The 13,077-nt window shown below is 45.9% G+C and overlaps 1 protein-coding gene across 5 annotated transcripts in view; it reads right to left on the bottom strand.

Annotated features, from left to right (window-relative positions):
* The window catches only part of MYO7A (myosin VIIA), a 171,620-nt gene that overhangs the window by 87,048 nt on the left and 71,495 nt on the right, over positions 1-13,077 (bottom strand). For all 5 annotated transcript variants that reach the window (XM_077926921.1, XM_077926923.1, XM_077926920.1 and 2 more), the window contains 5 exons: positions 11,435-11,577; positions 9,935-10,048; positions 6,699-6,852; positions 4,466-4,542; positions 3,299-3,418 (listed from right to left, as the gene is read on the bottom strand). In XM_077926921.1, the coding sequence (XP_077783047.1) occupies positions 3,299-3,418; positions 4,466-4,542; positions 6,699-6,852; positions 9,935-10,048; positions 11,435-11,577 (608 nt within the window). The remainder of the gene's footprint in view (positions 1-3,298; positions 3,419-4,465; positions 4,543-6,698; positions 6,853-9,934; positions 10,049-11,434; positions 11,578-13,077) is intronic.

Genomic DNA, 13,077 nt, shown 5'->3' with positions numbered 1-13,077 from the left:
AAGGAAATGCAAGAAAGCAAAGTGGCTGTCCAACGAGGCCTTACAAATAGCGGAGGAGAGAAGGCAAGCAAAATGTGAGGGAGATAGTGAAAGATACAGGAAATTGAATGCAGATTTCCAAAGAATAGCAAGGAGAGACAAGAAGGCCTTCTTAAACGAGCAATGCAAACAAATAGAGGAAAACAACAGAATGGGAAGAACCAGAGATCTGTTCAAGAAAATTGGAGATATGAAAGGAACATTTCGTACAAAGATTACCATAATAAAGGACAAAAGTGGTAAGGACCTAACAGAAGCAGAAGACATCAAGAAGAGGTGGCAAGAATACACAGAGGAATTATACCAGAAGGATATGGATGTCTCGTACACCCCAGGTAGTGTGGTTGCTGACCTTGAGCCAGACATCCTGGAAAGTGAAGTCAAATGGGCCTTAGAAAGCACTGCAAATAACAAGGCCAGTGGAAGTGATGGTATTCCAGCTGAACTATTTAAAATTTTAAAAGATGATGCTGTTAAGGTGCTACACTCAATATGCCAGCAAATTTGGAAAACTCAGCAGTGGCCAGAAGATTGGAGAAGATCAGTCTACATCCCAATCCCAAAGAAAAGCAGTGCCAAAGAATGCTCCAACTACCGCACAATTGCACTCATTTCACACGCTAGCAAGGTTATGCTTAAAATTCTACAAGGAAGGCTCAAGCAGTATGTGGATCGAGAACTCCCAGAAGTGCAAGCTGGATTTAGAAGAGGCAGAGGAACCAGAGACCAAATTGCAAACATGCGCTGGATTATGGAGAAAGCTAGAGAGTTCCAGAAAGACATCTACTTCTGCTTCATTGACTATGCAAAAGCCTTTGACTGTGTCGACCACAGCAAACTATGGCAAGTTCTTAAAGAAATGGGAGTGCCTGATCATCTCATCTGTCTCCTGAGAAATCTCTATGTGGGACAAGAAGCTACAGTTAGAACTGGATATGGAACAACTGATTGGTTCAAAATTGGGAAAGGAGTACGACAAGGCTGCATTTTGTCTCCCTGCTTATTTAATTTGTATGCAGAATACATCATGCGAAAGGCTGGGCTGGATGAATCCCAAACTGGAATTAAGATTGCCGGAAGAAATATCAACAACCTCAGATATGCAGATGACACAACCTTGATGGCAGAAAGTGAGGAGGAATTAAAGAACCTTTTAATGAGGATGAAAGAGGAGAGCGCAAAATATGGTCTGAAGCTCAACATCAAAAAAACGAAGATCATGGCCACTGGTCCCATCACCTCCTGGCAAATAGAAGGGGAAGAAATGGAGGCAGTGAGAGATTTTACTTTCTTGGGCTCCATGATCACCGCAGATGGTGACAGCAGCCACGAAATTAAAAGACGCCTGCTTCTTGGGAGAAGGGCAATGACAGGCCTAGACAGCATCTTGAGAAGTAGAGACATCACCTTGCCAACAAAGGTCCGTATAGTTAAAGCCATGGTTTTCCCAGTAGTGATGTATGGAAGTGAGAGCTGGACCATCAAGAAGGCTGATCGCCGAAGAATTGATGCTTTTGAATTATGGTGCTGGAGAAGACTCTTGAGAGTCCCATGGACTGCAAGAAGATCAAACGCATCCATTCTTAAGGAAATCAGCCCTGAGTGCTCACTGGAAGGACAGATCCTGAAGCTGAGGCTCCAATACTTTGGCCACCTCATGAGAAGAGAAGACTCCCTGGAAAAGACCCTGATGTTGGGAAAGATGAAGGGCAGAAGGAGAAGGGGACAACAGAGGAGGACGAGATGGTTGGACAGTGTTCTCGAAGCTACCAGCATGAGTTTGACCAAACTGTGGGAGGTAGTGGAGGACAGAGGTGCCTGGCGTGCTCTGGTCCATGGGGTCACGAAGAGTCGGACACGACTAAACGACTAAACAACAACAAAACTGTATATAGGTTTTATTTTTTTATTATCTTATGTTTTGGAAATCTACATCCTTTAATTTTTTAGGGGCCCCCAAGAGAGTGGGGACCTAAGCTTTAGCTTGTTTAGCTTATACGTAAATCCGGGACAGATGGTACTTCACATGCTGAGGAAATATTATTTTGGGATACGTTAGAGGCAACTGGGACAAAGCGGTGCACAAATTGTCGAAATAAATAAATAAATGGTGTAAATATTTCCATTTTATGGCTCTATCTACTTCTGCAACTGCATAGTAGAATTTTTACACCTGGCGTTCAGTTTTAATGACTTTTATATTGTTTCTTCTTGTCAGCTCCCATTTTTATGCAATGAATTTTGTTGACAAGTTTATGGCCTCACGTCCCTTAGATTTCATGTAAAATGCAAAAGGTAAAGGACCCCTGGACGGTTAAGTCCAGTCAAAGGTGACTATGGGGTTGCGGCGCTCATCTCACTTTCAGGCCGAGGGAGCCAGCGTTTGTCCACAGACAGCTTTCCAGGTCTTGTTGCCAGCATGACAAAACTGCTTCTGGAGCAACAGGACACCATGGCGGAAACCAGAGTGCCCAGAAATGCTGTTTACCTTCCCGCTGCAGCGGTACCTATTTATCTACTTGCACTGGTGTGCTTTTGAACTGCTAGGTTGGCAGGAGCTGGGAAAGAGCAACGGGAGCTCACTCCGTTGCGGGGATTCGAACTACCGACCTTCTGATCAGCAAGCCCAAGAGGCTCAGTGGTTTAGACCACAGTGCCACCCGCGTCCCTTGGATTCCATGTATACAGAAGCTGATGATAGAATTCATTTAGGTTTGTTATCCTTGAATTCTTTAATGTCCCTGCATAATTTCAACCTGCTCCTGGGAAACCCACAAACCTGAGTGTTTTGTAAACCACTTTGATGTGTGTGCGTCCCCCCCGCCCCCGAATCAAGCGGTGTGTGTTAGGATATTTCCGTTCAACCTTAAAAGGGAGCAGGCTTTGTGAGTCACAGAGTCTGCGTATTTCCTGTTCACAGGATGTTTCTGTTGTGTCTATGCTTTCGTTTTCTCTCTGTGCCTGAGACACCAAAGCAGGCAGTCATGTTTTCTTTGTTCTGACCAACGCTGAATAAAATTGTAAATAATGCTCTCCTGCGTTCATCTTTCGCTGTGCATTATCTGCTGATAGAGCATGCAAGAGCTCTGGAATGTGGGAAGCTATTTCTGGGGCTCGTGTCGCTAATTGCTGATACTGTATCTACGGGAGATCGATGGATCGTCCGGAGGCGACTTGGATGGATGATGTCTCCCTGGCAGTATCCCAACAGTGTGAAAATTTTAGAAAATAAATAAGAGAGAGATGGGAGTGACTTTACCTTTACGAAAGCATCCCTGACATCCAGCGCCTGCTCCATGCTGAGAGGGGTGGAGACGGTCTCCCCTCTTGTGATGATAGTCCGGCTGGTGAGACAGTTCATTAGGTCCTGAGGGTCGACCTGCATGCATTGGAAATAAAAGCCATTCACTGCCCTCTGCAGCTCTGATCTGAGCAGCTATCACCTCACCCCCAACTTCAACAACAAACTGAGGTGGCGAGGACAGGCTGCTCTGTAGCTAAAAGGGAACAACTGAGAAACACGAGGGACTCGTCAGCAAGCTCTGGGGGAATCATAAGATCTGCAGAAGTACAGCATCTACATCTGGGGTTTTCTGGGGCCAGTGGTACCTGTCTGGAATTTTGCAAAATGTGTCGAGGGCACCAATCAGAAGGGAGGCATGGCATGACACAAAATGCCTCATAACGGTGGTGTTGCATAACACAACATGGCTATTGTGGGGCCATTGCACAACCTTTTTTGTTTTGTTTTGTTAGAGCCTTTATTAATTTTCCAATAAAAAACAACCAATTAACATATCAGATCATAATCCAATGAAACTAAAAAGACACGGAGCAATGGATCCAAACTACAAGAAAGAAGATTCCACCTAAACATTAGGAAGAACTTCCTGACAGTAAGAGCTGTTTGACAGTGGAATTTGCTGCCAAGGAGTGTGGTGGAGTCTCCTTCTTTGGAGGTCTTTAAGCAGAGGCTTGACAACCATATGTCAGGAGTGCTCTGATGGTGTTTCCTGCTTGGCAGGGGGTTGGACTCGATGGCCCTTGTGGTCTATTCCAACTCTATGATTCTATGATTCTATGATTCTAAAAAACTAAAATAAAAAAAGATCAAATTGTCTTCCAAATTGTAATTTTGATTTTACGGCTTCCCACAGTCTGAACCTTGAAGTGTATCCATATCAGTCCTGCCTCTCACAGTATTTCCATATTTCCATATCCGATTTGATCTCTCCAGACCTCTTAGGGCCATTGCACAATCTAAACTGGTTGCTGTGTGGCCGGGGCATAACACAACATGGCTGCCATGTTCAAAAGAGAAGGAAAGGAGACAGGAACACAAAATGGCGCATGCATCCAGGGTTTTCCCCCCCAGCAGTTGGCAGTTGCCTGCCTGCATAACCCAACAGGGAGATGTCCAGCTCACCTCTAGTAACGAAGCCGCGGTGATCAGCGATGCAGAGTGTACCACCTCGCAGGCATCCAAGTTGTCGTAGGTCCGAGCTGCGTGGGGGTTAAACCGAGATAAGATGGTTGCAAAAACGGTGGATACCGGAGCGCACCTTTTTACGGGTTGCGTCTAACGCAGCGCTCATTTAAAGTCAACGAGAAGCACACTCGTTTCACTGGCAGAACGTGGCGAAAGGGAAAAGGCGAGTGCCTTGCCAAAGATTATTGTGCATCGAGTTGCACGGCAAGGACCAGCTGTTTCACAAAAAGAATCTGCTGGCACAACGGTTGGATTCCTTTGTTTACCAGTCCTTAAACCCTGCTATTCATTAGAAGAAGAAGAAGAGGAGTTTGGATTTGATATCCCGCCTTTCACTCCCCTTCAGGAGTCTCAAAGCGGCTAACAATCTCCTTTCCCTTCCTCCCCCACAACAAACACTCTGTGAGGTGAGTGGGGCTGAGAGACTTCAAAGAAGTGTGACTGGCCCAAGGTCACCCAGCAGCTGCATGTGGAGGAGCGGAGACGCGAACCCGGTTCCCCAGATTACGTGACTACCGCTCTTAACCACTACACCACACTGGCTCTCACATTAGTGGGGGAGAAGACATTGGATACAGCCCTTTGTAGCTGTATTTTTTGTGTATGTGGGACGTATTGTTCACTGAAGCAGTCAAATTCAACATTTTCTGTTTCCTAGAGTGGACACGCAGTGGAATGTTGCTCCAGACTTCCTGCCATACCTGCCATACCTGCTCTGGAGCATCCTCCCCCTGCATGTGACCAGGTAGATGGGCGGGACTCTAGCAGACCCCTGCCAGTCACGCAGCCATCTTCCTCTTTTTGCCTTTTTTGCTATTTTGCTCTCTGCCGGCTCTTAGCCAGCAGTACATGGCTCATCGTTACAGAGGATTGAAGCCGCAAGGTAGAAAATCTGAGGCCTAACTCAGACTTCTTTTCTCTACAAATGTACCTGTAACTACAAGATAAAGCCTGTTCAATACTGTGAACTGAATGTAAGTAAGCTTTATCATTGCTTTTAAACAAGACTGTTGTGTCATTATTGTTTGTAAGAGGGAACTAAGGAGGAAATCTGCAAGCTCAACTTATATGATTGCTCAGCTTATATGATTCTAATGCAGGGGTCAGCAAACTTTTTTGGCAGGGGGCCGGTCCACTGTCCCTCAGACTTTGTGGGGGGGCCGGACTATATTTTGAAAAAAATAATAATGAATGGATTCCTATGTCCCACAAATAACCCAGAGATGCATTTTAAATAAAAGGACACATTCTACTCATGTAAAAGCACGCCAATTTCTGGACCGTCCGCAGCCGGATTTAAAAGGCGATTGGGCCGGATGTGGCCCCCGGGCCTTCATTTGCCTACCCATGTTCTAATGAATCCATCAACTTGATTCCAGCAATTTGCAAGGGAATGTGCTCTGTTACTTGCTCGCCAGCATGAGTGAGGAAGGATAATATTGAATCAATATATCCTCTCCTGCTATCCACAACATTCCCACAGTGTGGGAGCCTTCCTCTCACCCCTGCATGGACTTATCACCTCACTGAGAACTAAGCCAAAGGTTACAAAAGACCTCAAAACAGCACACTTGGTTCCTAAAGCTAAGCCACCCCACCAATCACCAAGGCTCACTTTGCCTCATTAGGCATTCCCCACACCTTCTGCATACAGAATTCGCAGTGAGTACTGTCTAGGCCAGGCACCCCCAAACTTGGCCCTCCAGATGTTTTGGGACTACAACTCCCATCATCCCTAGCTAACAGGACCAGCAGTCAGGGATGATGGGAGTTGTAGTCCCAAAACATCTGGAGGGCCGAGTTTGGGGGTGCCTGGTCTAGGCGATCATGATTACACACACACCAGCCTCCACGATGTATCGCACAAATATTGCCATGTGGTCTCCAAGCAGTGAGAAGCTCCAAGGGTGGTGCTACTTGGATTTAAGGTTCCTTTAGAGCAGATATCATCGAGGTTTTGTGCAATATTCAGTTCATTTGTGAATATACATGGAGAGCATAGGTAGGGGAAATGGCATTCATGCCCTAGCATGTGAGAGAAGATCCGCTGTCACACAACTAGTCTGACAAAAGTTTGGCAACCGGCCAGCTGCAACAATATTAAATTTAACTCTCTCTCTGGGGAAATCCCATTTGCCGCCGTTAACCAGCTCTTTGCCGGGGATACTACCTTCATACCGCAAGTTCCCCATATGCAAGATGGCGGCCAGTAGCTTGGAGATCTCCCAGTTCTCCGTGTCGGTGAACATGAGGACTTTCATTGCCGCTCGGATGTTTGAGTACTCTTTGCTGTCGTCTCGGCCGTCGCAGGTAATGCAGTTACCCTAATGAGGATGAGATGGTTCAATGAGCCATCAATAAGGAACAGAAGTACTTGTGCCTGATGGCGCACAATTTTAGACATCTGTAGCCCAGGGCTTAATCGGCTCATTATTATTATTTTGCAAGGACAAAAATAAGTGCATCACATCTTGAAGGCCTGTTATGTACTGAGTTGAATAGGATCCAAAATGCAGCAGTCTGATTGGTCCTAGAACAATAGGACTCAGAATGCAGCAGTTTGATTTGTCCTAGAACAATAGTATTCAGAATGCAGCAGTCTGATTGGTCCTAGAACAATAGGATCCAAATTGCAGCAGCCTGATTGGTCCTAGAACAATAGAATCCAAATTGCAGCAGTCTGATTGGTCCTAAAGGGAGATGGGAAAGGTTTCTCTCAATTAAAGGGAGATGGGAAAGGTTTCTCTCAATATTTTCTAAGCTCTGTACTTTGTGAATACTATCTGCAGTAAATTCCTAAGTAAATCTCTGAGCTAATCTTACTTCTGCAAATTTCGGCCAGACAGTTAGCAAAGACAGCAGTTGCTTGCTATTTCTAATCAGACAGGTCAGGAGGTCGTTTCCTGCCTAGTCAGCTAGCAAGAAACCGCTGCTGTTAGCAGTAACTAACCAGACCTACTAAATTTGGCGGGCAGGTCAAAAGTTCATTTCCTACCCAGCTGCTTAAAGAGGCCCCTTTTCTTGCCTTATGCTTACTAATGCAAAGATGAAGACACGTGTACGAAGGAAAGGGGAGGAAATGCTTAGCTAGCAGAAAGACGGGAATGTTTAGCAAGCAATAAAATGTGTTTAGCAAGCAATATAGATGTGCTATGTAAGGGAATAATTTGAGAAGGTATGGGAGGGGGAAGAGTGTTCAGAAGAGTATAAGAAGTCTGTAGATGCGTATTTCTTTACAGCCAGTGTATTTTCAGGAGCTATCCAACTGGTTGTCTCTGTGTACAGAATGTTTCTGTGGACAGATTTCAATAAACTCTTTTTCTCCAAAGAAGATTTTGCTTTCCTGGTACTTTTGTTCCCTCCAAGGTCCGGGGATGGCGTGGCTGATGGATCCCTAGGTAAATAAGGCTTCATTTCTTTGGGGGCTCGTCCGGGATAAGCCCCCTCCCCAATACGGACCAGAGGGCCAGGCTCAACCAAGGTGAACAGCTCAGCAGCGTTTGCAGGCTTCAGCGCGCACCCCACCTGTTTCGTGGGGGAAGCCGGCCACACTGTCCTGCAGTGGAGACATCTTGTTGAGGGAGAAAAACAAAGAGGACGGCGCCGAGGGGACAGGTCCGCAGCGGAAAACGGTAAGCCCAAGGGAAAGGGCGTGGGCGTGGGCCCAAGGGGAAAAAAAAAAAGGCGAGGCCTGATCAGCCTCACCTGGTCATGCAGTAGAGTGCAGCCAGGAAGGGAAAAAAGGGCGTGGCAGTGTTATGCCACCAGTAAGGTTTGGTAAAAAGGGGACTGGTTGTGCAGGAGAGTGCCACCAGCAAAAATTTGGAACAGAAGAGGGAGGGATATATATATATTGTGATTTTTTTGGTGTGTTTTGAGTATTGCATGCTGAAGTTATTTTGGTGTGTTTTGTGTATTGCATGCTGAAGTTATTTTGGTGTGTTTAGTGTGTTACATGTTGAAATTATATTGATGTGATTTGTATGTTGTATGTTGTTATGTTGCATGTCAGATATTCCAGTAACTGAATTGTTGTCAAGTGTGGGCCAGGGCTTAGTGTCCCCTTGGCCGAGCAATTGTAGGTCTGTTGTGTGTGAAGTGTGAGAGAATTTTTACTGTGAATAGTAGCGAAGGATCTGGAAGAAATGGGTTCTGGCCAAAGTAAAAGTACCCCTTTGAAATGCTTTTGGGGATTCAAGCTGATGAGAGGGGAAGATGAGGACATTGTGAATTAGATTGGCCCACCCCAAAATAACAAATTGGCCGTCCACCGGGACCCTTGATTTGCAACTCATTAATCCATTATATCAGAACATTTTGAATGTCCACCCTGATCAAATCCCCTACATTTCCACATGGAAGACCAATGTGGAAAAGAACCCCCCCCCCCCTCCTGGCTGAAGTCATGCTGCCAAAAAGTCTCAGGCAGCCGTATTTGCTCAGTCAGGAAAACAGGAGGACAACCCCCCAGTCCTCCAGGATTCAGAGATGGAAGAAGATAAAGTTTTGATGCCCCACCGCCTTATGCCCCGGCAACAGCCCTGGCACCACCCCCGCCACAAGGAGCAGATGGCCCAGCCCCAATCCCGTGGACAATGCATTGTTAAGACCTGGGCGAAGATGGAGAAAGGGAGGAACGAGAAGAGGATGATGAGGATGAGGCATTTGTAGGAAGATTGATTAAGTTGACAAGTGATGGAAAGATATGAACAGAGGAACAGGCAGAATGTTTGAAAAAGTATGTGGAATTTTATGAGAAGTGGACGTCAGTCCCCATATGTTAAAAACAGCGGGATGTATAGGGGAATAAGGCTTCAGTCCTAGAACAACAGGATTCAGAATGCAGCAGTCTGATTGGTCTGCAGGTGCCACCCAATGCAACTCCAGGTGCAAGTGAATCCGCAACCTGATTGGCCTACAGGTGAATCCCGGAATTAGCCAATCACATGGGGCCCATTATGTAAATAATGTATATAAAGCAGACATATTGCTTTTGTCCACCCTGTCACGGGGGCTTGGGCCATGCAAGAGCCCCTGGTTGCATTTGGGGAGGGCTGAGGGCAGGTTCCCTGCTCCGTCGCTACCCCCAAGTGTATTCTCCTTTTCTGACTTTCGCAGGCGTGTGGAATGTCAGACTGTCCCCCACTGTGGGGGCAGCTAGTTGCAACCAATGCCTAAGCAACCACTCACATGTTTGTATTTTAATAAAGTTGTGGCCAAAATTATGCCAAAAACCTTAAACAAAAATATTGGTGTGATGTGTGAGTTATTGGGGTGGCCCTGGGGACCTCGACACGCAAATGGCACAGTCTACGGACAGAGGCTTACCACCTCAGTCTAAACTGGGCCTCAGATACCAGTGAAAACTCATCCCCCTTAATTTTGTAAAAATGGCTTTGCCCTCACCATGGAGAGGTAGTTGTAGTCCCCTGCTTTCCTAAGTCCAAGCATCTTCTTCTGTTCTGGCGTCATTCCTTTCAGCATGCAGTAAAAGACGTGGTAATTTCTCTCATCCTGGGCCTGAAATCGAAACAGAGGGAGAAGCAAAGCTTAATAATAATAATAATAATAATAATAATAATAATAATAATAATAATTCATTTCTACCCTGTGCATCTGGCTGGGTTGCCCAAGCCACTCTGGGCGGCTTCCAAGACATAAAAACGTAATAAAACATCAAACATGAATAGTAACAATCTGATCCAATATAAAAGTCACAATAACTTTAAAATAAACAACTTCTCTCAAACAAAGCAACGTTCAACAACCCATCAGAATCTAATAGTAAACACTAAAGTTTAACATCAGCAAATAATAATTAAACAGGCCACATCAGCCTTGAGTTCCAAGTCACTTGCGAATTTACAAATTATTAGATGTGTCAATGCAAATCGAAGTTAAGTTATTGCAGCTGTGGTATAAGGGATTTTATCAAGGGTGGATTGTATTTGGTTTGAGCAATAGTCTGGAGGCAGAATTAAAGGGAATCAGACCTTGAAGTACAGCATGTGGGAAGCAACACAAAAACTTTAATTGGCTATGTAATTGATTTGATTTTGAATTGGTATTGCTATTTCGTGTGAATATAATATAGCGCATATTGGTTTTTTGTAACTGAAAATTAATAGAGTTATTTAACCAAGTCAGATTCAATCTACCTTCACAATGACCCTGCGAATCCAAACTTTCCTCCCAGGTCCTAGTCTGACCCTCTAACCACTGCACCACACTTGCGCTCCTTCATTCTGCCTCCCCTTGATAGTCTTGCGTCTTGGCTAAACAGGGACACAGGTGGCGCTGTGGTCTAAACCACTGAGCCTCTTGGGCTTGCTGATCAGAAGGCCGGTGGTTCGAATCCCCGTGACAAGGTGAGCTCCCATTGCTCTGTCCCAGCTCCTGCCAACCTAGTAGTTTGAAAGCACACCAGTGCAAGTAGATAAATAGGTAATGCTGTGGAGGGAAGGTAAATGGTGTTTCTGTGCGCTCTGGTTTCCATCACAGTGTCCCGTTGCGCCAGAAGCAGTTTAGTCCTGCTGGCCACATGACCCGGAAAGCTGTCTGTGGACAAACGTCGGCTCCCTTGGCCTGAAAGCAAGATGAGCGCTGCAACCCCATTGTTGCCTTTGACTGGACTTAACCGTCCAGGGGTCTTTTACCTTTAACTTTTACCTGGCTAAACATATTGAACTCTTTCCTACGTTTTTGAGATGAGTATATTTCCAGATGTGATGAGCATAAGCTTGCTTTGCTAGGCGTTATGTAAGATAGTCGCCGGGCCGAAACAGTCGGGGGTGACATCATGCTTTGGGTTCCATCCTGAACCCAATGGAAGCTTCAGAACGACAAAGGGCGAGTCATACATGCGGAAGACCAACGCCTAAACCTGTGCCACCCAAAGACCCTCACCTGTCGGCAAACACGAGACTTCTCCAGCAGGTACTGCTCAATCTTCGCTCCTTCGATAGCACCCCGCTTATTAAAATGGATGTCGATGTATTTACCAAATCGGCTGGAGTTGTCATTGCGAATCGTCTTTGCATTCCCAAAAGCTACGGGAGACAAAAACAAAGTGGGGAAAACAGTAGCGTCCCCAACAGTTCTTTTTCATAATCGGTTTTTAGTAGGGTTGTTGCCCAGCTGAATAAACCTTAGCACTGTTGTGAGTTTAGGGGTGCGGACAGGCTGGATGCCTGAGACCTTTCCAATTCCTGCATCCGGAAGGGATTCAGTTGTTGAATCAACGAGACAAGGGTCATCATAATCCGCTAAGTATGGGCTGTTAAGGTAACAAAGGAAGTGGCTCCGTGCCAGAGGGGAAATGGGCTCCCTCAACTGTGCGGTAGATAGAAAGACAAAAGTCAGAGGTGGAGGTCTCAGCTAGAAGCTAGAACCAGACAATAGGCTGGGAAGCTAGGAGACAAAGAGAGCCCATTTCCCCTCTGGCACGATCTGGTGGAACACTCTGTCACAAGAGACCAGGGCCCTGCGGGACTTGACATCTTTCCGCAGGGCCTGCAAGACAGAGCTGTTCCACCAGGCCTTTGGCCAGGGCACAGCCTGACTCCCTCCCTCGGCAATCTTCGCGGAGCTCTGGCCCAATGGTTGCCAGTGGCCTGAATTAATTAATTTTATAATGAATGATTTTAGAGTGTTGTTTATGCTGTACTTTTGTACTGTTTTATTGTTGTTAGCCGCCCTGAGCCCGGCTTCGGCTGGGGAGGGCGGGATATAAATAAAATTTATTATTTTATTATTATTATTAGCCATGCCTGATTTCTGTTTGAAGCCAAGGCTGCGGCAATGGGAGACGCAAGGCCCCCATGGGGTGACAATGCTGTGAGCCCCTTCATCGTAGGTTCAGGTTGTATATATGTGTCAATAAACCCTATATCCTAAATATAATAATCCTAAATATAATCCTAAATGTAATATATCACCTTGCCGACAAAGGTCCGTCTAGTTAAAGCTATGGTTTTCCCAGTAGTGATGTATGGAAATGAGAGCTGGACCATAAAGAAGGCTGATCGCCGAAGAATGGATGCTTTTGAATTATGGTGCTGGAGGAGACTCTTGAGAGTCCCTTGGACTGCAAGAAGATCAAACCTCTCCATTCTGAAGGAAATCAGCCCTGAGTGCTCACTGGAAGGACAGATCCTGAAGCTGAGGCTCCAAGACTTTGGCCACCTCATGAGAAGAGAAGACTCCCTGGAAAAGACCCTGATGTTGGGAAAGATGGAGGGCACAAGGAGAAGGGGACGACAGAGGAAGAGATGGTTGGACAGTGTTCTCGAAGCTACCACCATGAGTTTGACCAAACTGTGGGAGGCAGTGGAAGACAGGAGTGCCTGGCGTGCTCTGGTCCAAGGGGTCACGAAGAGTCAGATAAGACTAAAGAACTAAACAACAACAATAAATATTCGAAATATAACACAGTCTCCAATTCCCCTTATTCCGTAGAAACTGGACCCTGGGCAAGTGCCTGGAGCCCCTGGAATCTTGCAGCACCCGGTGATTGGGGTGTCAACAGTACATTACAAAGAAGCATCCCT

The sequence above is a fragment of the Podarcis muralis genome, chromosome 4, assembly GCF_964188315.1.
Source record: "Podarcis muralis chromosome 4, rPodMur119.hap1.1, whole genome shotgun sequence".
NCBI classification, from domain to species: domain Eukaryota; kingdom Metazoa; phylum Chordata; class Lepidosauria; order Squamata; family Lacertidae; genus Podarcis; species Podarcis muralis.
Note: the sequence above shows the minus strand (reverse complement) of the source record. Positions and strands in the feature narration are given on the sequence as shown.